The sequence below is a fragment of the Castor canadensis genome, chromosome 16, assembly GCF_047511655.1.
Source record: "Castor canadensis chromosome 16, mCasCan1.hap1v2, whole genome shotgun sequence".
In the NCBI taxonomy this organism is placed as follows: domain Eukaryota; kingdom Metazoa; phylum Chordata; class Mammalia; order Rodentia; family Castoridae; genus Castor; species Castor canadensis.
The window spans coordinates 46802759-46830302 of record NC_133401.1 but is presented as its reverse complement, the minus strand read 5'-3'; the positions used below and the strand labels follow the sequence as shown (position 1 = coordinate 46830302).

Here is a 27544-nt window from a genome sequence, read left to right as displayed (position 1 = left end):
GCACAAAGGAATACTTTATCTAGATGAGTTGCAGTTAAGAGAGAAAGAATAAACACAAGGCAATGAAATCTAAGTTAAAATTTACTTCCTCAACAGGAGCAATACATTATTCTTTTCCTAGTCTCTTTCTGTTCTAGGGTAATAGTGCAATCAGATTAGTAAGATGATAATTAAACTTAATTATCTCTACTCTGTCTTTTAGTCACAACAGAGGTAGAAAACACAAGAATTAACTACATCAATTGCAAGAATAAATTAATCATCTTTTCAAAATCTCTTTCCTCCTTATATCCAAATGTCTACACAAATATATTTTTGTATGTGACTCAAAGTATATAAAAGGAAATTTAATTTCATCTCTGAAATAGAAATCCTGGTGAACTAGGATGTTGGTGTTGGTGTAACTCAGTCATATGTATCCATAAGCAGTATTCTGTCTTGTCTTTTATTATTAAAATTTTTTTCAGGCCTTGTCTTCATCCAGCATGGACATATAGAAGATGTATGAATATTAGTTTCACCCTCTGTAGGTAGTTTGTACGTAGTAAGCAGTTCTCATATAATCTAATGCAATTATACTTTAAGTCCTTGATCTTGAAAGGAAACATTTGATTTATGCATCCGTTACAGAGAATAGTTGTGGAAGTTATGGTCTACATTGAACTATGCAAGATGAATCACATATATCACTATAGTTAATAATGCTAGCAACTTGTAGTGCTTTTAGGTTGACACCAAAGTTTATGATATAAAATAAGGAAGGGGCATAAGCCTCTTCAGCTGATCTTCCTGAAGATGGAGTACTTTTCAGATTTAGAACAATGCAAGCAGGTTGCATTCCAAGATGTCTAAATGCAGCTTGACTCTCATGATGCTGTACCTCTACCAGTGCTCATCAGCTTTTCCTGTAGACTCTGGGGAATGATGTGACCATATCACTTCTATGTAGTCCTTCAAAACCCAGTTTATTCTTACAGTAAATTTGCAGAGTTGGGTTTATAGCAATAAGTACTCAGATCTCTTTATATAAACTAACCATAGTCCCAAACAAGTGTGAGAAACTCTTGAAATTTACCATATGCCACCTGCTTGCACCAAGTACCTTCTTAGTACAGACCAAGAGGGACTATATGCTGATGTGCTGAGTAATGCTCACATGTTTATTATGCAAGCATGTCTATATGAATGTACACAAGTATATCCCGAACAGAGTACAATCTGAGCTCTTTATAAAGCAAGTCCATGGGAAGTTATGAACTCCTTATTTCTAAAATTCTGCAACATGGGTTCACAGTGTTGCACCCTGATACTTTCCTCATGTAAATTTGCTAATGAAAGAGGAATAAAATAATTTTTGAAAGCATCTGTGCCCCTCGTTTGCATACATTCCAATAAAATACCCTGGCTTTCCACATCATTTGGAAGCAAACTGAATTAAAAATAAGACATTATAAGCTGAAAAAGAATAGTAAATTGGGCTGGGTCAAATGATTGTGATACTAGTATTTCATAATGAGGGAAAATCTTCCTAAATAGGATATGGAGGAGTTGAAGGTCTTTTTTTTTTTTTCAAACAAACAAGTCTTTTCAAACTTCTTTCAAACTTTTGGAAAAAATGACCAGATAACCAGTGGCTCACACCTATAAGCCTAGTTACTCAGGAGGCAGAGATGAGGAGGATTGCGGTTCCAAGCAATAGATAGATAGATAGATAGATAGATAGATAGATAGATAGATAGATAGGGGCTCATGAACTATCTTGGAAAAAAAATCACAAAAAAAGTGCTGGTGGAAGGTGAAGGCCCCGAGTTTAAACCCCAGTACCACAAAATAAATAAGTAAATAAAATGTGAAAAGTGAAGCTTTAGAAATGTCAAGTGATCAAACAAATCTGTGCAGAAATTAACTTTTTTTATTATATATCATATAATGTAGTAGTAAAGTTTGTTTGAAGTGCATGAATAAAAAGTTAGTGAAATTACAGGAGGAACAATCTATATAGCAATAATAGGTGCATTCCCTGTGCATCTGAACGAAAAAACAAAAAGAGTTTTCACTCATTTTGGCCTAAAACTTAGTGTTCAGGTTCCCAGGATTCTGATATCAGAACCCGGATAACGCTGATTAGAACCATAGGGGCTTTACAATAAAAGCTAAAATATTGACCATATGATGGCAAAAAGTCTTATTTTGTGGTTAACTTATTCTCTTCTAGCTACTCTCTGATGAAGTTGGTGGCGCTGTAGAGGAGGACCGCCGCCTTCTGGACGAGGACCGGGACCGCTCAGCATTGTAGGTGACATGCTTGTCATAGTTCTCCATCTGAGCCTCAATGAAGTCTCTCTGCTGCTGTCTGATGGTCTGGCTTATGAGCCCAGGGAGGGCATGGATGCTACCAATCAAAGTCTCTAATTTTGTTTCCAGGGTAACAATCCTCTTCTCAAAGTCTTCACTCCTTTCATTTAAGTCGGAAATCATATCGTACATGATATTCTGGGTCTGGAAAACAAGATTGAGAATGATGTAGAGACAGACTGAGAGGCTTAATTGCCCCAGAAGCAAACTGTCAGCTCTCAGGGCTTTCTCACTGCTCTCTTGACCGAGACATCCAGTACAACAGGGGCGTGAGCTGACTGAACAGTGTACCTTGCAAAGAAAACTCAGTGTGTGGGTTTAGTGCTGGGATTTAGAAACGGAAGATCTTAGGCATGATTTGGTTCAGTTTTCCAAAGTAGGGTGCAGTTATTGCTGATAGGTGGTATGAAAACAGATGAAAATCACGTTTCAGTTTAATTTTTATAGTATGTGTGTTTTAATGGTTGTGATACTATTTAACAAATCTAATTCATTTTGCAAATGTAGTATTAGGACAAGGCCATTTTTTGAAGCAATAAGCAGATCTGAGGAACAATAAATAATGGTACAGGAAGCACTGAAATGTAACAAAAATTCTGAGGGTAAAATATGAATGAAGTTTAGTAATTTAAAGCACTATGCTTTTTACAGACAAAATGTAAAAACAGAATTGCTAGTCTAGAACTGGGGATGTAGTTAAGGGGTAGGGCATTTGAATAACATGAACAAAGTCCTGGGTTTGAGCCCCCAGAAGAAAAACAACAACTCCCTGCCCACAAACCCTGCTCCTTTCACAAAACAAGTCTCCCAGTCCACCTTGTTGGTATGGTTGATTCAGAGCTAAGTGGTTTGAAATGGAAAAATATTTTTGGTGTCCAGGGAACCTTGAAGTTGTCTTGATCACAGTATATGCCCAAGTCTGATTCCTAGTTGTATTTCCCGAAGTAACCAAAAAATAGGGAGAGGGGACTTCAGGGCCCAGCAGCTCAGAGCCAGCAATAGGAAAGGTGGTCAAGAGGGAAAGCTAGGGATGTTAAACTGTACCTAGTACAGCCTTTCTCAAGTCTGAGACCTCCTTTATCTCAGTCTTCTTTCCTTCTGCTTATTTTCCTCTTAAGACCTATGATCTTTCCAGGTTAACACCCACTTAAAGCTGATAAATGAACCCATTAAGTGAGGGAGTGCTTATCCACAGCATAAGCACCATTTTTCATTTGGCCATAGAGTCAAAGTGCATTAACTTTATTTTTACTACATAGTGGTGAGAATATGTGAAAAACATTCATTTATTTTGAAAAAATGGAACCTTTATGGCATGTATAATGTGGTCATAGTAAGCATGGTTATGCATGGTAGGCCAGTGTTCTACCACCGAACTACATCCCCAGACCCTAGATGTACTCTCGAAGTAAAATTATCTATAGTATATTTTCAAATGGTCTTTTATTTTTTCACAACAATAACCAATTTCTTTTATCATTTAACCTAGGAGAGATGCAAGAATTTGTTCCAATAAAGAGGCATACCAGTGGAGGACATCTTTGTCCTTTAAGAGCAAACTCTTAAAGGTGTGCTACCTAGCTTAAATGCTCTCCTCAGGTGAGTCAGTTGCCTATCTTCAACATGTTCATCTAGTATGTGTTAGGAATAAACATGAAAATCAATACAATTTGGGTGTGCTATTGAATGAAACTATGCTAACTCTGTAATTCTTACAAATTACACTTGAATCTTTAGCAAAGAACATAGCTAATTTATCAAAGATAAAATAGGATGTATTATAGCCAGTTGAGAGTTTTCTGTGAAAGAAAAGACTGAACACTTACATACTGTCCTAGTCCATCCTTTAAAGCTAGCTGAAAAGGATGCAACATTTTGACTGTTGACACCCGTATTTTGAGAGTGAATTTTGTTTCGGGAAAAATAATAATAAAAATTAGATAAATCTTGTACATGCAGTAGAATAACTAGGTGAGTATTAATGTACAATGATTGTTACATGGAGAAATAACCATGAAAGGTGACTGAGTTTTTTCTTTATTTTAGGATATAATTTCTGGGATCTTTTTTTAATTTCACTTTTACATTGTTCCGAGTTTGCTTAAGATATATAAAAACAATTTTAATGAGGAGTCCTACTTAACATCTAAGATGTTGTTCTGCTCTCATACAGATGAGACCTAAGAATCCCAAAGGTATGGTATCATATCCCACTTAGGTGTCTGATAGTAGTTCCATTTCATTGCAATTAGGGAAGCTTTTAGCATGGGTTGAATAATATAAGGAAAGGGCACAGGAAGTGGGAGTGTTAGGAAAATGTTTTTATGTTTTAGGGTGGTTGGTTGGTTAATTAAATTTGGGGTGGGTTCCTCCTGCAGCATTGCTAGTTACTACGTGGTTGACTCCAGTAGACATAATCATGAGGGTTAAGAACCTCAGACTTACCTTCGCCAGATCCACCAAGGTATTGGCTTGGTCATTCAGTTTCCTCTGTTCCATTTTTACACTTCTTAATCTAAAAGACAGAATCTGGAGTCAGACAAGTGTTCCTCCTTCTCTGGAGATTTATGGTTTTCAAAGTGCATGCACAAAATTGACAAGAGCAAATTACTGCATGGAGAATGCCTTGACTACTTGGGGGTAAAGTCCATACTGGTTATGTATCTGGTACAATGAGAAGCATGCTTCCCCAACACCGCAAAAAAGAAAGGATAGCAAGAGATGAGATGTCCTTAGGACAGCTATTTACGAGGTAAATCGAATTCAGAGAGGCTCATAGGGTTTAACCATATGAGAAAAAGCCAAAACATTCCTTAAAGCCCCAGTATCATGACAGATAGACATAGGAAGAAATATGCAAAGCAACTGGAATTTTATCACGTTGGAGCAATGAGTGCCTTCCTATGCCTACGTGACTAGATACAGGTATTAACCCTGTTTAGTCGGAAATGAATTGGGTTAGGTAGTTGAACCTGATGAAAACACAGTGATAAGTGAGATTCTTATTAACAAAAACAGAACTTTTATTCAACCAGCAGCAAGATAACTCAAAGCACATAATTCTCTTATTCTTCAATATACTTCACTTGACATTTATCTTAAACTGCCATTGAATTTAAAGGGAGGCCAGAACATTTCATTGTAGGATCTCTCTCACTTTGCATTGTAGATAAGTCAGAAGATACAGTCTCTGACAGATAGAATCTGTTTGTAAGGTTACTTTTAGTTACTTTAAAATATCATTGCATGTACCGAGTGGAAGGCCACTGTTTAACAAGATATCTTTTTGAATGAGAATTCTTGCCGTTCTTTATTGAATTATTCAAATATTTATACAGTGCTTACTAGGCCCAAGATATTAAGATTTTTCCCAGAGGAAAGTTTTTTTTCCTATAAGTCCACAATTCAAAGTCTTACTCCAAAAGAGAAATAGGTCTTTCTAAGCTACTTAGTGAAAAAGGTTAAAAAAAAAAAAATACAACCACACTAACCTTATTTTGTTTTGATAAAGTATCACTTTATAAAGTATATTTTTATGCAGAAGAGTATCACATAATTTTAATTTAAATTGTACAAAACTATATAAAAGGAAGAAAAATTCAAAGGGCAAGATTTTACTGCCAGGAGATTTTTGTAACATGTGTTCATAATTCTGAGACTAGGACACCCAGTACACCACCAAGTCTGCTCTACAGAGAGGATGTGGTTCCTTCTGCCTGATGGCATTTAACTGACACCTCCCCACGACATGCTCTTTTAACCATCCAAAACTGCTTTGTTTTATAGTTTGTCATTGTGACTATGTGTTTATTACAATACATGGAACAAAATTAACTGACTCCATTTTATGTTATTACAGAGGTGAACTAAATTCCAGTCTAAAAGAAATTTACAAACAAATTAACATATTGTTGAGAAAAGTTTCTCTGAGTACTTACAGGGGTTATAATTCTTGAAGTGTACTTTTGAAGAACAAGCCACAAACCAAATACTTTAAAACACCTGTGGGTCATTACAGAGAAGTACCCTTGAGACAGCAGCCGTGTCACCTGGGGGCTCAACCTCAGTGGCCCAAATCTGACCCTCAGTTTCCTCATGTATTAGAGTAGGATTTATACCAACAGAGGTGCTCTAATGACTTTAAGTGATACTCAAATAGGGCACCTAACTAAAACAGATGGAAAGCCAGTTATTCCCTTAAATTCTTATCCAACTCTTGCTTACTGCAAGAAAAATGTGTCAGGCTGGTCCTGTCTTTATCTCCTGACACCTGCTGTTTTCTCTTTTAAAATAGGAGAGAGTAGGATATCAGCTCAGAGCATTCTGCAGGCTACAGCTTTCCAGCCCATGGCTAGAATTTGATACCAGTATTTTAATTGCCAGTAATGCTGGCTGTGAATGATATTTTAAGGGATAAAGATCAAGTTTTCTTTAAAAATTCAGGAATGACTGCAGTTGGGGGCTCTGGACAAGATGCCTCCAGCAATCTGTGAGTACAGAACAAGTCTTAAACTTTGCAAATCAGGTGGAAAGGCAGGTGATGCTTCCCTAGTTGAAGTAGATACTTCATCTTAAGACAGTGGAACCTAGTGTACTCTCATGGATCACAAAATTATGTCTGACAGTAGAATTTTGCCCATTTTGTTACTAATCTAGAAAGCTGACATAGAGGAGCCCTATTTTATTGGAATTTCTTTAGCTCCCTGCACCTAAATAATTTTGTATTGCCTGTTTCTTTTTTTGGTGGTGCTGGGGTTGAACTCAGGGCTTCATCTTTGCTAGGCAGGCACTCTACCACTTGCACTATGCCTCTAGCCCTTTTCACTTTGGTTATTTTTGAGATAGAATCTCACATTGATGCCCAGGTCAGCCTGGACCACAACCCTCCTATTTACCCTTTTGTCTAGGCATGAACCACCATGCCCAACTGTTGGTTGAGATGGGGACCACATGAACTTTTTGCCTGAGCTGGCCTCACCAAACCATGATCCTCCCAATTGCTGCCTCCCACGTATCTGGAACTACAGGCGTGAGCCACTGTGCCCAGCTGTACTGCCTGGTTCTTACACTGCCTGTGGTGTAGGAGAGCAGACAGAAAAAGCCTGCTTAACCTGCAGCTGCCCGAATAAAAGGTAACATGCAGATGTGTATTATACAGTTTTTCCCACAAAAAGAATAAGAAACATATGTTGATTTCTTCCTTGTGAACTTCACTTATCACAGGAAAGTATCATGATTTTGGATCACATTTCCATAGCAGCAATCAGACTACTAAAATTCACAAATAAAGGTTTCGCTGGGTGCATGCAGCCAGTAGAAAATTCTGCAAATGTTGAAAGGAGCGGCTCACACAACTTACTTCCGAGCTCTATTTTCATTTTGTTGAAATAAAAAGACAAAACAAAAAGAAAAAAAAACTGTAAAATATTCTGGAACAGAATAATACAATGTGGTGTTCAGTTGTGCACAGGGGGCTCGATTCATTAGCTGCAGGATGCTGTTACAACTGCAGGATTTTGACATATTGGCCAAGAGAAATACAGTTCCTCACCTTTCTTCTTCATTGCTGCTGTGCTTTGGCCACCTGAAAGTACTTGACTTCCTTTTGAACCAGAGTTCAGAAGGAAGAGCATGCATAAAGTCAACTTGGCCTCTTGATACTCTATGTTCAAGAAGCAACAGGAAACTTTTTTGCCTAAAATTATATGGTTAAAAGGCCAATGTTTTCAACAATGGTTTTATAAGGGGAGGAGTATGTATTTTCCAGATTGGGACTATTCACAAGCCCTTCTGTCTTATATGAATTATGTACCCTGGATTCGATTCCTGGTTCTGAGACAAGTTCAAGTTGATTGATGGGTCCATAGTTGAGACAGAAGAACTTTAAAGGCAAAGCTGCTATCGGAAAAAGTGTTGAAAGTTAGAGAACAAGAACACTTCATGGCACTAAGTGACAATTGAAAAGGCTGTGTTGCTGAGAAGAGGGCCCTATCCTACAGAGCTCAGCACCATCAGAGTCTAGAGAGGTCACACTGCAATAGAGAGGCCATAAAGTGAAAAGAGAGAGAGCTGAGCTAGCAGGAAGCTGGAAGTGGGAAAAGAGCAGTGGAAACAGCTCTCAGGGAACATCAGAGACTAGGAGAGGCCAGGAGAGTACCATCAAATGAATTTAAAATTTTCTCTCCAACTAGAAGGGTCTGGTTTGCACAGTGTTGACTGATGAGGCTGAGGTCTCATCGGATCCGAACAGCGGGCAGTGAAGTCCTTGCCCTTGAGGAATCGAGCCCTGTGTGCTTCCCTTTACAACTCCATTCCCCAACTTCCAATGCTACATTACAATGAAAGGTAGCTATACATCATTAGAGTAACTGAGCCAAATCCAGCCATGTAAGTAAACTTAGTTGAACCATTTCACAAAGTATAAGTGTCTCCCATGTCAAAAGAAATGCAATCACCAGCAAACTAAAACAACTTGGAACATACTTGAATTGTTGAAAGCTCATGTACTTTAGATGTACACATTGCTACAGAAGCAGAAGAGTCATGGGGGGGCTTCCTCTGTCATCCAGAGCATCTTACTAGAGGCTTCCCCCCCCCACACACACAGTGCTCTGAGGGGTCAACTGAACACGCCTTGTATTTTATTATTAAAATTTCAAACTTGAAAGCAAAGGGGAAAGAATTTCGCAGTGAATAAGTATGCACACATTCCCTGAGATTTTTTAGTGTAAACGTCCTCAGAACTCAACCTCTACGACAAGATAAAGACCACGATTTACGCATGACTACAGAGCTGTATTACCGAAACTGTCATGGTATGTTTTTGATTTGTTACTGGAAAATGTATCAAAAACAAATCACATGTGATTACTTTTAATAGGTTAAGCTGACAGAAAGGAACACAAATAAATCTTGGAGGAACAGGGATGTGTGTCACTCAACATCCAGACCAACCACACACGCTTACTCCTGTTACCCTTGGACACATCTCTTCTCCCACCCACAAAGGTAAGATTTCTTTCTAATATACTCAAAATAAATTAATATCAAAAATTTTTATTAACATACATGAATAGTACAAGAGGGTTTTATTGTGATAATTCCATAGATGTGTATACTGTATTTGGGATAAGCTTGCAAGTTCTGTTAAGGAAAGTATTTCTCCATGGTATGCTCTATGCACTTGTTATATGAACGTTGAGGTTACTGCTTTGTATGGTTTTGGGGGTGGGGAATGGCTACTCTGACAAGTTGTGCCAGGTGAGTGTCTTAGGACAGAGGTTTCAGGAAGACAGGTCTGAGGAACACAGAGGAGGGAGCTGAGCATCTCTTGGTGATCACACTTTCAGGTCTAAACTTCAAGGAATGAGGATGTTTAGGCAGGTAGTAGCCCTGGGTTAGCCAGTTCCCTCTTGTGAGCCAGGTCTAATGTAACACTACTTTCTGAGTTTTTCCAGGGCTTTAAAAAAGTATTATACTAAAATTTTAACCCTGTGTTTTCCTTACAATGAAGGAAAGCATAGGTATGCATCTAGTTATGTGACAGAGCTGAAGGAGAAATACTATCACCTTCTTAAAGAAGTGTGTTGGTGGAAAACAGGGAAAAAACATTAGTGAGTAGGGACCAACTAGAGCAGATGCTAAATATCAAGTTACTTGGGTTTTGTTTTTTTTCCACTAGAGAAGGCAGCACTTTTTTACCCAGGTGGGCACATTCTACTTCTTCAGGGATACCTCTTTAAGCAAGCCAGTTGGATGGACAGGTGAAAGAGTAGATGATGATTCCCAAAGAATTTCAACTGTACCATGTGTCATATAACCTATAAATAGATTATATCTATATCTATATATATCAGTGACCTAAATATATAAAATAAAAATTCAGGCCTCACAGCCTTCTTGTTTGTTGTGCTAGTTGTCCTGGGAAGTAAAATCTCATTATATAGTCAAATACCTAGCACTACCTACCTTTCCATTAGTCCCCTAGTAATAATGCTTTCATGAGTAAAGCCACAAAGCCACTGTTCTCAGTCACTTGTCTGTTCTTCCTCACTCAGAAATGACACTAAGTTAAGAGTCTGCCTGGCACCGTGGCTGATACCCACATGAGTAATACTTACGGTGAAGATGCCATCAGCCTGGAGGAGAAAGATCTGTATTGCCAAGTTATCACTGAAGCTTATGAGGTACAGATTTCTAACTTAAAAGCCTATGATAGTTATATAGCAACAAAATGGAATAAAGGACTAAATAAATTGAATAATGGTGGCCTGCATAGTGTCAGAATAATGATAAAAATATATAGAATGATAGGAACTCTGATATCTACAATGAACATGTAGCATATAGATAATCCCTAAATTCTGATTAAGAACTCATGGAATATTCAAGTATTATACAGACAACTATGAACATCATTTAAAGATATGTGTTTAGTATGTTAAAAATCCAGATAGATCATGTAGTGTTAATTTTTTCAAGATTTTGCAATAGACTCAAGCTAAACCTCCTAGAGTAAACCATATGAATAAATAAAGAAATATAATTTTAATAGAAAGTACTGGTCCTAAAGAGAGAAACAGAAGACACTTTAATTAATGATTGTTCTACTAACAATTTTTTATCATAAAAGAAATTAAAACTTTTTCTCAGCATTTTATTCATAAAATTATTAATGTCTTCTGGAACAATGAAAATGTTTTCTTGTTTCCTCCCTCACAGAGGAAAAATCACCCAGTGCAAGAATCAAAAGTGAAAGATAAAAACAGCAGGATGAGAATGAAAGCTGGTACTTACTGATGAATAGCTTGCAAGAATTTTCGTTGATGTTTTCTGACTTTTGCATGATCTATCTTTTTTACTAGCTTTGTATTTTTGTAAATTAGCCATGTTTCCCTGAGTACATTGGCAGCTGCGTTTTTCACCTGTTTAGAAAACAAGTAAGACAAAGCAGTTGAGAAATTGCACAGCAGAATCTGTTGCCATTTGCTAGAGGTCACGTTCTTCATCCCAAGAATCATGGTGAGCTGTCGGTCCATTTAGTAACTGGTACTCAAAAGACTAAGACTCTTTCCATTCATTTATCTATCTGCATCTGTCTGCATCCCTCAAATTGAAATATTAGAGAGATATTCTCAGTCTTTCTTTGCTAAATCCTATCCTACTCTACCAAGAAACTGCCTTTTAATTCAACTTTTGTTGGCTGTACTGGGGTTTGAACTCAGGGCTTTGTGCTTACAAGGCAGGTGCTCTATCACTTGAGCCATGCCTCCAGTCCTTTCTGCTCTGGTTATTTTGGAGATTGGGTCTTGCTTCTTGCCCAGGCTGGCTAGACCTTGATTCTATTTTATGTTTCCTGCTCAGGGCTGGCCTCAACCACACTTCTTCCAATTTCAGCTGTCCATGTAGCTTGGGTGACAGGGGCATGGCACTATACCCAGCTATTGGTTGAGATGGGGTCTTGTGAATTTTGGCAGCCAAAGTTGAGTTGGAACCACAATGTTCCCAATCTCAGCCTCCTAAGTAGCTAGAAGTACAGGCATGAGTGATTGGTGCCTGGCTAAGTACATTTTTTTTTTTTATCCAGAGATGCGATTTCTTCACCTTATATTACAAATGTCCTTCCTAAGCTCTTCATTTCTCTAAAGAAAGGCAAAAATGCCAGAAGGCCATGGTTAATCTCAGCCTTTGCAAGCTTGCTTAGTATTTCTGGCTTGTGCAATACAGTTAAGGGCACATATGCTTTGCTGAATGTGTGAGTACACCCAGCACCTCTAGCCTCCCAGAGTGACTGTTTGCACACTTGAATTAATAGATAGACTGTGTTATGATTTTTCTGGCAGTTTTAAATGCACTGTCACACCTACTCCATCTGAGGGAAGGCATGAATACCTTATCCAATTACTTGCTTTCTTTTAGACTTTGGAATATCCTGGAAGCCAGGACAGATTTAGTTTTCTTCCTTGCTCACCATACAGGAGGCTCAGGAAGTTGTTCCATTTGGTTGTTTTGTGTGATGGATAGAGAAAACTATAGGGTAGCAGGGTGCCGGGTAGAGGAGACAACCTTCTAGGGCAGGAAGACAGGAATGCTGAACTCAGATTAAAGAATAGGCCCCAAGTTCTTGAGCTTGTACTAACCAAGTCTAGTCAAGTGATCAACCTTGTAGGAATTTACTTTAACATGAAAAAGACATGATGATGACTAAAGTCTTCTCATTTCTTAGATTTTAGAATTAATCTGAAACTACGGGATCAAGTGTGTATTATTTTTAACTTTTGTAAGGAAAATAGGTTTGGTGACTAATGGTGCTGAATGAGTTTTCTTTTTGCATGGAACTGTATTGCTAAAGCCCATTTTAAGAAAAACATCCTTTAGTAGTGACTCTGGTTCACAAGGCACTCTCTGAATACCTATTACACTGTGCATGGGACACCTCCTCAAACCAAGAGAAAAACAATGGAGGCAGTGCGGAGTACCAGCTTAAAAGTAACACCACCCCCCTCACAGTGAAGTTTAAAGGACTTTGAGTACAGTCTTGGCTCCATCTTCATGCTGTGGGAACCTTCAGAGTCAGTCACCTTTCAGAAGGCTCTTCTTGTTATCTCTCATCCTTTGCAAAGGTAAGGAAATGAGCAGTTGAGGTTCAAGCACTGCTTTTGCAGAACAGGGACTGGGAAGAGACTGGCTAACAGTTCCCCATTAAGAAACAGATTCTTGAGGGGCCCTGATGTGTCTTCCCTCCCTTGATTTTACCAGGCCAGAGTACAGAGGAGGAACTCAAATATCAGATTGGTCAGGAAGCTGAAAAACCAGGCAAAAGCTCGGTAAAAACCGGTGGGACAGGGACACAGCAAATGAATATGACAGCTGATTTTGGTTAGATTCCCATCTAAAAATAACAAATTTTAGTCTTCACAAAGCTATTCACTTTCACTTTTGTCTCTGATGCATCTTAAGTAACGGTTCTGAAGGGGAGTAGGAAGCCTCAATATCAGGGTTGGGGGGGTGGGTGGCGATGTCCTCAAGGTTTTATGTTATAGGATTTGTATCTGCTAAGCACTCATTGGCGCTGACAAGCTGAAGTTTCTACAGTTCCTTGTAAAAACTTTGAGATATGTGAATTTATTTTGAAACATCCGTTTTCTGACTCCTTAACAGGTTTTCAAACACAAAAATAAGGCCTTTGAAGTTTCATATTTTCCATAGGAAAGCCACAAAATATTTGCTGGGATTAAAACCAAGCCCCCTCTGCTCATTACTCATATGTTTTTAATGATGGATCTTCTTGTCCCTCTTAGGGTTGAGAGGAACAGACAGAACAGTGAGAAGACAGACTTGAAAGCACCTCGGTGTTTTGCAGGTTTGAGCAGTGGGGAATTGTTTCATGAAAGTGATTCGCAGATTTCGAAGAAAACTGGGTGTAAAGCAAGTCTCCATATTCTGGATCATTTAGATGAGAGGGAATTTTGTTCGTTTCCTCAGGTAAGAACCCTACAACATAATCATCACATTACGTAACCCTTGCCCCTGGCTTTTGTAAATTCCTCACTAGCCAGTGTGCCTCCATAACACAGTGCTTTGAGCATGACTGGTGTTAAATTAATGAACTGGTGTTAAAAGAGCACCACAGCATAATTTATACATAGACACTGTCTAATCATGAGCCACAGATTCCTATTTATCAGCCAAAGGACCCTTATGATAAGTATACAGGCATTCAGCAGAGACCTGAGCGGTAAATGAGCCAGTACATTTCGGAATTCAACTAGTGCCCCGAGTCTCTACCATGTGCTAGATAACCAGGATGACTGGAATGAACAGAGCCAGTGTGTTTACCATGCTACAGAGAAATTTCCTACTTTTCAAAAACTGAAGAGGGGTTGGAGGGAGGCCGTTCATTGGTAGAGCATTTGTGTCACGTGCACAGGGCTCTGGGTTAGATCCCGGCACTGTTGAAATAAAATCGGGGAAGGACCTTTGTCACTTCTTCTTGGCTCTCCTGCACCTTACTCCAACACACACCAAACAAAAGGAAAATAGTGTTTGCTCTGCTTTCCTAATGGTCAACTCCAAAATCTTCCATCAGAAAAATTTTGAAAGGCTTATTAATAATCAGCTGCTTTGATAATAATTTGATTCCTTAAATTTGGCTCCTTAAAAATGACTCTCATAGGTATAAAGGCCATAAATTGTTACTTTGCTGCTTTAATAGCAATTATGTTTTTAAGTATAAAAGTACTTTATAAGCTACCAGGGTATCTAAGGAAAATGGACTTTTCTATCTCTTTATTTTTGCTATTACTGGGGTTTGAACTCAGGGCACACATTTGGTAGGCAGGCACTCTTACCACTTGAGCCACACCCAAGGCCAGGAAGATGAACCTGAATGGTATAGGTAAGGAAAACATTGTCAAAAAAGCTCTTTCTCTGCCTTTTTCCTCACAACACTTCTATTTTTCCCAAGGGAACGCACCAGGGTGCCATCTGCTCTCTGCAGTGGTGAAGATGGACTTGCTCTGTTCCAACACCCTCCTCCCAGCTCTATAGAGCAGGAACCCAGGGCCTGGGTTAATGTCATGACTGTGGATCAGGTAGAGCTACGTGATTCATTTCTTTCATGTTTTAACCCACTAGGTTGGGTAGCCAAAGATAGTATAAAAGTTGCTTGGATCTAGAATTTGTGAAGAGACATGAATGATGTAGCTGTATCGTTATGTTCTTACAGATCTTACTGAAAAGTCTTAGCAAGACTGGAGACACCCTCTCTGGACATTATTAGTATGTTTATCTAGCAATCTTCAAAAATTGCATGAGGGTTCTTAGAATTGCTTTTTTTTTTTTTTCAAGTTTGTTCCCAATATCTATATTATCCAAAGTCTAAGATTTCCTCTTGGTTCAATCCTGAATATTTCCAGTAATATCTAAGAGCATGGTAAGCATATTGGTTCTGTAAGGTGATAACTGTAAAATCTATTAAATAGCTGGTCCTGTCTTTCTAAAGTCAGTGACAAGTTTTTTTATTATTATGTATTTGTTTGAAATCTTTAATTTGGGTACATGTACCTGTGGGCCATTTTTGAATTGCAAAGTGTCATGTAAATTTTCAGAATTACATAAAAAAAAAACCTCCCTCAATGCTGGTGCACAATGAATAGCATTTTACTTCCAAATACAGTGTTTTATTTGGTTAACCTAGTCATACAGAAAAATGAGTTCTGTGTAAAATTGTTCCCCTGAAAATTTGTACATAGTGAATAATTTTTCAAGGAAATTGTTCACTTCAGTAGCTTGAAAAGTTACATTTGTTCCTGGGAGAATAACCTCTTTTAAAATTCAGATTTCAGAACATCTGTGACCATTACTACTGCATAGTGCTTGAAGGTATGTAAATCTAACAATACATAGTACCTTGGAATTTGTGTTTTAAATCATTCAAGTGATTATTTGAATTTTAATTAGAAAGAGTTTAAACTATAATTAAGTCCATTTAGAATTTCTATAAGTAACCCAATGAAATCAAGTTTCTAGTAAATGATACTCATTAATTTGATGACTCTCTAGAAAATAACTGAGAGGACCATAAAAGGGCTACTATTTTCATAGGTTGTGTTGACTATTATGATGGATTTGTGGTTGCTTTTAGATGCTTACAAGCCTCTAAAATTCACAGGAAATCTCAATCTACAAAGGATTATCTAGCCAGAATGGTTATTAAGGTCAAGGTGAAGAGACCCTGGACTGAAATGAACCTATGATGTCTAATTTATATTTCAATGAGAATTTTCGGTAAAGGTGGTAGATAGCAATGTGACACTGCAGGTTTTGTCCTTCAAGTCTTTCTCTAAGTTTGTAAAATGTTTAATAACTAAGGTATGATAAATCAGTATTCCAAACTAACTTTTTTTCAGTACTAGGGGCTAAACTTGGGGCCTCATGCTTGCTGAGCAGGAGCTACTTCACCAGCCCCTTTTGCATTTGTTATTTTTGAGTCTGGGTCTTATGTGACACCCAGGCTGGCTTCAAACTACTAATCTTGGCTTTCTTATTTGTGATTCAGTCACTTTTTTTTGTTGATGGTGTTTTCTTTATTGTTGAGAAGCTTACAGGCAAACATATGGTCTTTTTCTGCCTACTATCTTAAGTGCAATATTGATTTAATTCCTGAGAAAAGTATAATCTTCACCATAGAATTATATAGCTCATATAATAAGGAACTTTATAGAAGCATTCTTTTGATATGGCAAAACTTTTCACTCTTGAACCCTATGGACCAAGCACATGATGCTACTACTTCTGGATTGGACATGGGCTATCACTGAACACTGTTCCTAATAGTGGGACAGTGATCTCCCACCTAATGTTACACCATTTTCAACACATAGAAAAGGCCTGTCTCTGCTCCTGCTTTGGTTTCTAAAAGCTAGGGGTTGTGCTTTTACAAGAGTGGCCTTAGTACATTTCCTTTGATCACTTTAGATTTACAGAGCTACCATGTTCTTTTCTACCCAATCTAATATTGACTACCTCTTGACTACCGTATTTAATTGTTAAGTATACCTATTTGTTGAGATTTATGTGATCTACTTATCCAACTATTTCCTAATTGCTCTCAAATTAGGACTAGTCTATTGTCAAATGAGAAAAGGTAGAACTAATTCCAAGAATACCTCACCATTCAAACCATGTCATTTCAACTTCTGTTATTTAAGTAAAAACTGAATTTCCCAACATTGAAATAAACACAGTAAGATGCCATCTGAGGGGAGATGGGGGTAACTTACTCTTTTAGTCAGCTGAGTATCCATCATGAAATTGTGCACATGCTTTTCTGCTTTGGTGAGTTCTAGCTTTCGTGCCACTACAGCTACCACCAGGGCTGTGCAACCCGCACCCTGAAAAGAAGAAAACCCCAAGGAGTTACTACCATCTGTTTTAGCCATATTAGAAATTGTAAATGGATGGAACTGGAGAACATCATCTTAAGTGAAGTTAGCCAGGCTCAGAAGGCCAAAAATTGTATGTTCTCCCTCCTATGCAGATTATAGACCTAAAACAAATGCAGTAATATTATTGGACATGGGTCACACACTAAGGGGAGAACACATACAGAAGGAATAGGGAAAGGTAAGAAACCCAAAACTTGAAAGTGTTTGATGTGCCCACTGCAGAGGAGTTAATATAGTAACCTTAAAACGACAGAGGTCAATATGGGAAGGTGACCAGGAAGTAGTGAAGAGGTCTGGTAGAGATGAATCAATTCAGGTTGTAATACACATGTGCATGGAAGCAATGCTAGGAATATCTCTGTATAGCTATCCTTATCTCAAACTAGCAAAAATGCTATGTCTTTCTTATTATCGCTGTCTTCTCTTCAACAAAATTGGAGAAGTGATGGCGGTGGGGAGGACAGGGGAGAGATGGCCCAAACAATGTATACACATATGAATAAATAAACCAAAAAAAAAAAAAAAAGAAATTGTTTTGTACCAAATGCATTGAGTTTCTTAATATTTTAATATTGTATTTATCATTGTCTTCCATAAGTAAATGTGTGGTCAACAAATCTAAGTAATGTTCCTGTAAAGTAAGTTTAAAAACCTAGTTGACTTATTTTAAGAACATAAGCATGATATTGAATCAAACACATTTCTAGCACAAATAAATGGCAGAAAGGCAACCAGATGAATTTTCAGAGACTTCTTTAAAAACATAGTGAATTGATTCTGTAATAATAAGTCAGCTTAATGCATGGACAAGAAATAAAGACTTACACTTAAAGAGTAACACTCTATAACCTTCTCTTGAAGATACCAAGATAAGCCAAAGCCTTCAGACCAATCAGCCACTCAATGAGAGTCATGTATTCTCTCAGCAAACCTACAACTTCAGACCGCTTCATATGCATAACAGTGAGGCTCCCTGGACAACAACACGCTGAAAGTAAGGAACAACCACTGTAATGTTGGCGGGGCTTAACTAGCACTCCATGGATCACCTTTATTTTGAAAAGAAAGAAAGAAAAAAAAGTGTTCCTTTTCAAATGTTAAGCCATATAGGTAATCTCTTGGAAAAAGAGGTACTTCATTGTGTGATACCCCAAAGATGATTCTAGTTCTGCCTTTCCATGATCACAGTGTACTTGTGCCCATTTGTGACAGAGTCAAGAGGCAGATTCATGCCGTCACAGTAGAATCTCAACAGGGAATGAATAGCACAGAAGAGGAGCACAAACAGAAGGATGTTACAAGAGACTTGAATCTCTAACCAGTTTTAATAGCATCCCCTTAAGTTAGGCAAAGGGTAGAGCGGTCATAGGATAAACATCCAAGTGACAGTCTCAAATTCCTGGTCTTCCTGATTACTAACTGCTGTAAAAAAGATCACTAGTTAAAATAGCAACTTTGTGGCTTCAAAACATAGTGGTCAACATCTTAAATATCTAATATTGAGGAATGATTAATTATCACCATATTAAAATTTTATTTCTAAAATGTTTAAAAGGCAAATTAGGAAGTTGTATATATAATATGCTCCCGGTTTTGGAAAGAAGGAAACTGTGAAAAGAGGTTATCTCTAAGTAGTTGGAATACTGGTGACTTATTTTGGAGTCTACAACCAATACATACTACTTATTTAAACACACAATCGCACATTTAAATACGACAATTTGTGGTTTAAGAAAATATTGAACCTAACCTTTATAGATCCTTATGTTACATGCCAGTGTCAAAGTGTTGTGGGCTGGGGTTGAGGGTCCTTCACAGTCCTGGGAACTGGCTCGTGAGGCAGGTGAACAATGAGCCAAAGCCAGTATATAAAGTGGGATTTATTAGAGAAAAAGGAAAGGTTACAGCTAGAAAAGTGCAGCAGAGCCCGGAAATCAGTAACTCACTGCTCAGGTGAAGGCTGGGGTTTTTATGGACATTTTAACTCTGGGTTAGGTGGGTTTTTCCTCATTGGCTGTGGATTCGAGGGCTTTCTTAGGTGAACTGGTATAGTTAGCACCTTTACTGGGGGCAGGGAACAATCTTGAGAGCATTTTGCTCATCAGCCCTGTGGCAGATCTATCAGACCCTTTATCTCTTCTTTAGGTTGCGGGAATGCAGGCCTCCAGCTCCTCAGGATGCAGGAGTGATATTGCCCTCCATGGGGGATGGGATACTCACTCATCTGCCTTAGGTTTGCAGACCCAACACTTATATCAATGCAGGAAAATCTTTCCTTGTGAACTGTATTTTACTTATACTTTTATTACTATGTAATTACAGAGTGTTTTTGTTTTCTATTTGCTCAGAAAATGTGATTTAGCTCTTCAGTTGTACATCAAAAAATAACTTTTTAGGCCATTGAGAATGAGTTACTACAAATCCAGCAGGAGATGGTATAGTGAGGAGAAAAGGGAAAAATACATATATTGACCAGTCTTGCTATATAGCCTGATGATTTTAATAATGAAGATAGGGCTTTAATTCTGATCAGATACTAGTTAGCTCTGCTTCCAGAGGGTGTGAGTATCCCCTTCCATCTAGCTCTATGAAAAAACCAGTATCCTCAGAAATGAAGTGCTATTATTCCTATGATCAGAGAAAGAGGTCAGAAGGTAGACATTATTTAGGTTCCCCCCTGATTTTAGACATTGAACAACATGCAGCAGAGCTGGGTGATTAGTCAGTTGTGAACATCATCAGCACTGATATTATTCCCTATCCTTCCCCTCATCTCATGATATCTATATTTAGGATCACATATTTTCTTACTTATTTCATTTCCATACCCATGACACATTATAAGGCACAAGAAATTCAAATTCACTTTATCTGGTAAACTCAAAGTGTGAATGTTTCAACACTGGATAATATGGCTTATTACCTAAATAAATCAACATTGTTCCAACTTTTAAAGCTGTGTCTCTCAACCTTGACTGTGAAAAGTGTGTAAAAATCCCATTGCTAAGACTGTGTGTGCCCACCCTAGTAAACCCTACTCTCCAGGGTTAAAATCTACACATTTGCATTTTTAAAGCTCTCAAGGTTATTCTGACATAGTATCACTGCTTTAGATGGAGGAGGATATGAAGGGAGTGTAGTACACTCTACAAACCACTGAGTATTCAAAGAAGAGAGTAAAAGTTCTCATCAGAGTTTTTTTCACTTAGACATTCAAATAATCATAAACAAGGAGAGTAGAGGGTATGATGGTTATTCTGGTATTTTTTAGGGCTGGTTCCCAAGGAAGGAAAATAATGGCCTTTGGAAACGGCTGCCCCCATTTTGTTGATGTTAAACACCTACCACACTATGGAAATAGTTATGGCAGACCATGGCCATTCAGGACAGTGATCTGTACCTACCTCTGCATGGGATTGGACTTTCTGGACAGACAGGTATTGCAGGTATGTTCCCAGCTACTTCTCTGTGAGTCCTGGGAAATGCAGAGACCGTGAAAATCTAAGGAGCTCCTAATTGCTAGAGAAACAGCTATGAGAGGACAGTTGGCACAAGAAGTTGAATATTGTTCTCCTCTGGCAGGTGGCCACTGCTGAGATCCTTCTGGAAACAAATCAAAATCCTAACAGGAGTGGAAAATCACTGGTATCAAGAGCCTTTTGAAATCAATTTTTGTGTTCATCTGGGCTTCATTCTTTCCTGCTGCTGGCCCATTTCTTGTTCAGTGTTCTCTAATTCACCAGAAGACTTGGGTATTAAAATTAAAATTTGTACCAATTTGCCTTTGGTGCAAATTGGAGAAGCAAGTATATCCAACATCTTAATAACCATTCAAACTATTGTTTGAATATAACTGTGTATTTTTAAGCTGTATTTCTAGAGACACCAAGAAGCTTCTTTTTCTTCAAATTACAAAGCCCTTTACTCCCTATCTTCAAGTCTTTAAACTTATACCTCTCCATGTTCTTAATGTATAATGAGGATTTGATGGCTATATAATTATGTTTCAATAAAGTAACCTGGATCATTTAATTTTTATAGTTCTGCAAAACAAAACTGATTCACTTCCAAAAGCTTTCTAGGTTCAAGGTTTCCTGCTAACGCATTAGTAACTACAGTAATTTAAGTAAATGACATGGTGTCCACTCAGCATCTATTTCCAGGCCATATAGTGAGTAAGAATGAAAGCAAGGATGCTTTGACAACATTTTCTCCAAAGCGTGTCACCACCCCAACCCATGTAGAAACAGTTGGGACTAACATATGTTACACTCTGGAATTAAGATTCCTGTATGTCTTAATGAGTCATATTCCTTTCACCAAAGTTAGAAAATAAATCCTGGCTACTTTTCTTCCATTCCATTTGGGTTCCTATGGAAAAGAGAAGAAATCAGTAACTTGCCACTTCAAGAGGGTTGGACACCTAAAACTAAGTAAGGAAAAAAAGAGTATTTATGAAACCAATATACTAAAAGCAAAAGTTTAAGGCTTGCTTAGCCAGTTTCTCATCTTTTCATCTAACAGAGGGAGGAAAAAAAGGGGCTGATGTGGTGGGTCATGCCTATAAGTCTGGCTACTTGGGAGGTAGAGACTGGGAGGATTGTAGTTCAAGTTTGGCTCAGGGCTAAAAGCACAAGACCTTATCTGAACAATGAGCAATGCTTCCAGTCCTTTTTTACTTAAAATAGTAGAGCTATTTTAAGTTGATGAGTGAGTGAGAGGCCCTGAATGCAAACCCAAGTACTTCAAGAAAAAAAAGAGAGCGAGAGCAAAAAAGGGAAGCAGCTTACCTTACGAAAGGTAAGCAATTACAAGTAGTGTTTATGCCTATCATCCTAAGCCAGATCAAACCAAACCAACCAATGATAGCCACAAGCTCTAGTCCTTCCCAACACCTGCAGTCTTTGATGTAAAATAGGTGTTCTTCCATTGTTTTCTCCATGACAGCACAGAAGTCTAGGCAGTGTTGATTCCTACAATGCAAAATGAACTTCACGAAGCCTATTTTCGATCAACTATCACCTGATGTTTGAAAAATGCTTATTTTTCCTCTAACTCATCCAGTCATGGTGGAGCCTACAAAATTTCCAAGAATCATTTTGAAAGACCACCTTATGAAGGATCAACCTCTAATAACCTAAGGATATGACCTGTGAAAAATTTACATTCCTTTGATAACACATTGGGGAAAGGTCTTGACTACTTATTAAAAAAGGCATGTTTCAAAGACTCAACATAATAATGAAACTTATGTTTTTTTATTAAAGTCCAGAATCCTCACCCTCAGGGAGAATGACTCAGATAAAAACACTAATGTTGAAAATATTCCAGTCTTATATATGATCCACAAGAGAAAAATTTAAGTGTCAACCTCCAGTTTGATAGCCAATTAATGAGCCTGAATGGACTTTTTATTACATGACAATTAAAATTTATCAAAACATAGTTAATTCTTAAAAATCATGTTTAACATATCTGCTTGTCCTCTACAAAGAAAGTGAAATAAGTACTTGAAAACACTGTCTGTTTTTCTCTCCCTGGGGCTGACTCAATTCCTAGAATCATAAATATAGTCTTACTGCACTTGCCTGACATAAATAACTACTTTCATGAGAAATATGTAGAACAATCAATTCTGGCACATGAAACACTCAGCTTCAATATTATATCCCACTGGAGTTTTATAAAGTTTCTTCAGGTCATGAAAATAATTTCTCCTATCAAAAATGTACTTCCCCTGATTTTTCTTCAATTACAAGATGATATTTACTGTTGGAGGTTAGAGGTCAACTGCAAAAGCACCATCTTCCAAGGAAGAGCAGTAGGGAGAGAGGAGGCCTATGGTGCTAGAAAACCCAGCTCCATGGTTTGCTGGTTCAGCTCATTCTCATTCTTTGGGGCTGGAAAGAAGGAAGCACTGCATAAAATGGTTGACAACAATGAGTCATCCCTTGCATTAAATCTTATTAGAAATGGTGCCAGTGTGAGCCCGGGTACTTTACAGACAGGAAGAAGTGCTGATGGCTTAGAAAAAGTAGGTAGGGTTGTGCTACAAGGTCACAACAACTTCTAGCTATACTTCCCAGGATCTGGAAGAAAGCAGTTGTCAAATTTCTTAGGAAATATTCTTGGCATCCGTGTCTGAAATTTTCCCAGAGAGGAGGACAACTCTGGTTTGGGAATTTAGTTTTAGGACTAAAAGCACCCATCATTCCCTCTTCCTGCTCTGCATGAAATATAAACTGCTAAGAATTTAAACATACAGTCTCCTCAGTAGGTCTTATTTGACGAGAGTCAATGAAAGAACCAAAAGTAATAACCTCTTTAAAATTATTTCACATGATACACCCTATGTCAAAAGGTATGTGATGTTAAAAAGATCACGGAGTGTTTTGTTCACCCACATACAGCCAACTCCAAAGAATGGTTTTAGACTAGTTTCTTAGGATTTCAAAATCTAGTGGTAGGGGAAATATACTCAAATGGAAAGGAAGGTTTAGGTTCAGCACTCTTCATTACCATTCATTTCTCTTTGTAACAGTGCAGTGATACTAACCCTGGGGATGAGAAAACTACTGTACCTATAGTGATGGAGTCTCTGTGTAGTGTTAAATCAACACTCTTGATATTCTGGAGAAAAAAGGCAAGGTGCTGTAAAAGTTTTTGTTCTGAATTGACTTTTCTTTTGCTCCCTGAATAAAATTCTAAAAATTAGTGTGTGGATTTTTAAAATTTTTATGAACTAGGGATCCTTTATACACTAGTGGGAAAGAAGAAATCAGAATCATAGGTGAATGAAGTGGCCTTGCTTTTGTTGTTTCATCAAAGACTACAGGTTTAAAGATCATTATTAAAGAACCACTTAGAAGATAATAACCTGCACCTTAGGAATGGACAGCTATTACTCTATATTTAAAGGAAATTATGCTCCCATATTCAGCCATCTAGACTCTAGAGTCAAAGGACCAACAAGAGTCATCATCATTTTATAGAAATAGAAAAGCAAAGGTTACAATGAATGAATGTCTTCTAATATAAGACAAGGTTCCTCTTGAACCAATCATTTGTATTCATAAGGGAAACTACATAGCTTTTAGCATGTGTTTATCTGCATAGTTAGAAAATGGTAGATAGCATAAATGCTAAGTACTACAATTATTTTTTTCTATTCTAAGTTTATAGATATTGAGAAACTAGCAGCTGCTAACAAATAGCAGAGACACTAACATCTGCCAATGTTGTATGCCATCTTCAAACATAAGAGTGACGTCATTTTGAATCCATCCCATTGGTTACCATGATGGTCACAACAGGAAATCCTCAGGTCCCTAGTACTTCCCCAAATAGAGGAAAGGTAGAAGAAGAAGGAGAAAATATGTAATTATAACCTTAATGGTTTTCTCCTGAAGGATAATGAGTGACATTTTGTCTGTTAAGCAATTCCATAATTTTATATTTTAAAAATAATATTCACAAGAAAGAAGGAGATCTTTGTCTTTTAAACTGTACTTCCTAGGTAAATCTTAATATAAGGAAAATCTCTTTGAGTACACGATCATAGTTCATTTCTTTGGTAGTACAGGGACTCAAACCTAGGGCATTAAGCTTGCTACACAAGCACTCTACCACTGAGATGCAACCCTAGCCTTAACATTCAACATGTTACAGCATTCCAGTATCCAAGCTCCCCTATTTTAGTTCTTATATAATCATCTATGTCTAACATTATAAATACATCCTAAACATTGTAGGAACAACTTTGTGTGACTGTCTTAGATACACAACTTATATTTTAGGTAAGGTTATTTTTAAATTTGGCTATTTGTTTCCCTCTTAGAAATATTATAGAAAACTATTTCCCCTCATAGTTTAACAACACCTTTCTGCCCAAAGCACTGCAGATGAAATAGAGGTATTGAAATCTTCCGTTACAGAGTAATTTGGGGTTTTGACTAATGGAATGTGATTGTCTAGGATGCTGGCTGCAATACTTCTTCAGTTGCAATTAGCTTCATGAAGAAAACAAGTGGTGCTAATTTCCTTACATAAAATGGGAAGTCTTTATAGGTGTTAGTGTTTAGATCAATTCTACCTCAAAATGAAAACAAATCACATAAAAGTATAAATTCTATTAAAATTTCATAAACATAACAAGAAAATTCAAATGTAAGAGTACAAAAAAGCATAGTACTTCAGGGATAATATTCAAGATGATTCAGAGATGACCCTGTACTCTGTTAGCGGTGCTGTAAATTGTATTTCTTTTTCACAATTGATTAAAGGCCAGAGTTGAGGAGGGGGAGAGAGACAAGAGAGATGATTCATGGGAAATCTGACAGTATGTATTTTGCTTAAATATGTATTGCAAATGTCCAAGAGAAAACAGGCAAAGAAATATTGAACACAGAAAACCCAAAAATGTCTTTATACAAAATTTCTAAAATCAAAAGAAAACAACAACAATCTCTGTATGACAATGAAACACATCTCACCTTAAGGAAACCAACTTTTAAAAGTGAATTTCTCTGTATGCAAGTAAACCATTTTTGACAAGGCAAAGTAAATGAATTCCTTATAAAGCAGCAAGGATGGAGTTCCTCAGCCTCAGAATAAAGGGACTATTTTAACAAGAGCTTGGAAGGCAGGAATGATGTCACTATAAATTTATTCCATATAACATTGTTATGTCTATTTAAGATTAAAAGATACTTAAGATCCATTGTGAAGCCTAAGCAAGGAAGCAGTTTAAGGAGGTGATGAGTGATGTGGCTGTCAGATGTACTTTGGAGAGACAAATAACTATTGAGGAAAGATGGATGGTCCACAAGGTACCTTTGCCCAAGCAAGCTTAACCTCAAATTTAGCTCTGGCCCAAAGGTGACTGAGTCTATTTGTTTGAACCCCAAGTCACACCTCATTCAGGTACAAAGAAGGGTACACCTGGTCAAAAAGGAATGCTAAGGAAGTTATTTGTATGAGGCACTATGGAACACTCTGAAATTTACCAGTACTGTTTTTATAAATAGTATCACTCATGTTCCCTGTGAGCTTGATATGGGGTCTTCCAAAATTACATCTCTGCACGTTTTATTTCCCAAAGTATTATACTACATAATCAAATGTCTTATTTGAGGAAAAGGGCAAAGTAATCCACCAGCAAACATATAATAGAGTATAGCAAGCATAACGAAAAAAATTAAAGTTTGCTGTAATTCACAAAACTGTATTTTTCTTTTACAAGCAAGTCATGTTGAAAGCATGTCTCCAAATTGTATTTTTCAGACTTGAAGTGGACATCTTGTTGTTACCTCTGACTTCCAATTTTGCCCTGGATTTCACTTGCACAGCAGCATCCTTATCTGTGTTCTATACTATGAGAAGGGAGAACATCTCACTCAACCCATGCCATGGCAACCAGTCCTCCCAGCCAGTGAAGCTCTTCCGTGGACCTTAGATGGTGAGCCTATACTCTCTTGCTGAGCAGTGGGCAGATGCAGAGTTGCTGAGCAGGTGTGCCTCACATTAGAAATTCTGGACATTTTCTCTGGTCCTCATTTTAACACAGGCAGAAAACTAAAAGCATCAACACAACACTCTACTATAACCAAACTTCGAACAGCAGATAAGGAAGTCAGATAAATCTAGGTCACTGAAAAGAACACATCATGAATCTGAAACCATGGCTGGCTTAAATATTTAGATACATGCACACCTGAAATCTAACAGAGCACACAGTCCTGGGTAAACTGCCATGCATGAGGGGCAAAGAACATGTCCAAGCTTGTTAGACATCCCACATCATGGCACAGTACCCCCCCGTCCATCAGCAGATCTTTCTCATGGGTTCCATAAGCCCTGGCATCCCATACACACTTCATGCCAGTCCATGTTCCCCTCGCTCCTACCCACTGACCTTGCCTCATTGCCTTCAAACAAACCACTTTGTCTTTTGGGAACCCTCTTCATTTCAGCTTTTGGTGATTTTCCAGAGTTTACGTCTCTGACTAGCCACCACATCTCCAAACAGCTCAGGCATTACTTCTCCTTTCTACACTTGTCACAAATATAATTAATAATTGTCAATTAATTTTTAAAGGGAAGGCTTCCCCTATAAGCTCCAAGGACAGTTTCTTCTTTCGCCATTCCCAGTACAGGTCCCTGAACCATTGCCTTTTATTCAACAAGTACTGTTTCAATAACAAATATTATCATTATATAATGTAATATAATTTTTCAATTAT

At 37.7% G+C, this 27544-nt stretch overlaps 1 protein-coding gene across 5 annotated transcripts in view; it reads right to left on the bottom strand.

The window, feature by feature from the left end:
• Positions 1 to 1664: 1664 nt before the first annotated feature.
• Kcnn2 (potassium calcium-activated channel subfamily N member 2) overlaps positions 1665 to 27544 on the bottom strand; it is a 453460-nt gene continuing 427580 nt past the window's right edge. For 3 of the 5 annotated variants that reach the window (XM_074056972.1, XM_074056971.1, XM_074056973.1), the window contains 4 exons: positions 17139 to 17249; positions 11152 to 11279; positions 4801 to 4870; positions 1684 to 2499 (listed from right to left, as the gene is read on the bottom strand). In XM_074056972.1, coding sequence (XP_073913073.1) covers positions 2212 to 2499; positions 4801 to 4870; positions 11152 to 11279; positions 17139 to 17249 — 597 coding nt within the window. In that variant the 3' untranslated portion in view covers positions 1684 to 2211. Of the gene's footprint in view, positions 2500 to 4800; positions 4871 to 11151; positions 11280 to 17138; positions 17250 to 27544 lie in introns of all 5 variants that reach the window. The other 2 variants (XM_074056970.1, XM_074056969.1) reach the window with 1 other exon arrangement.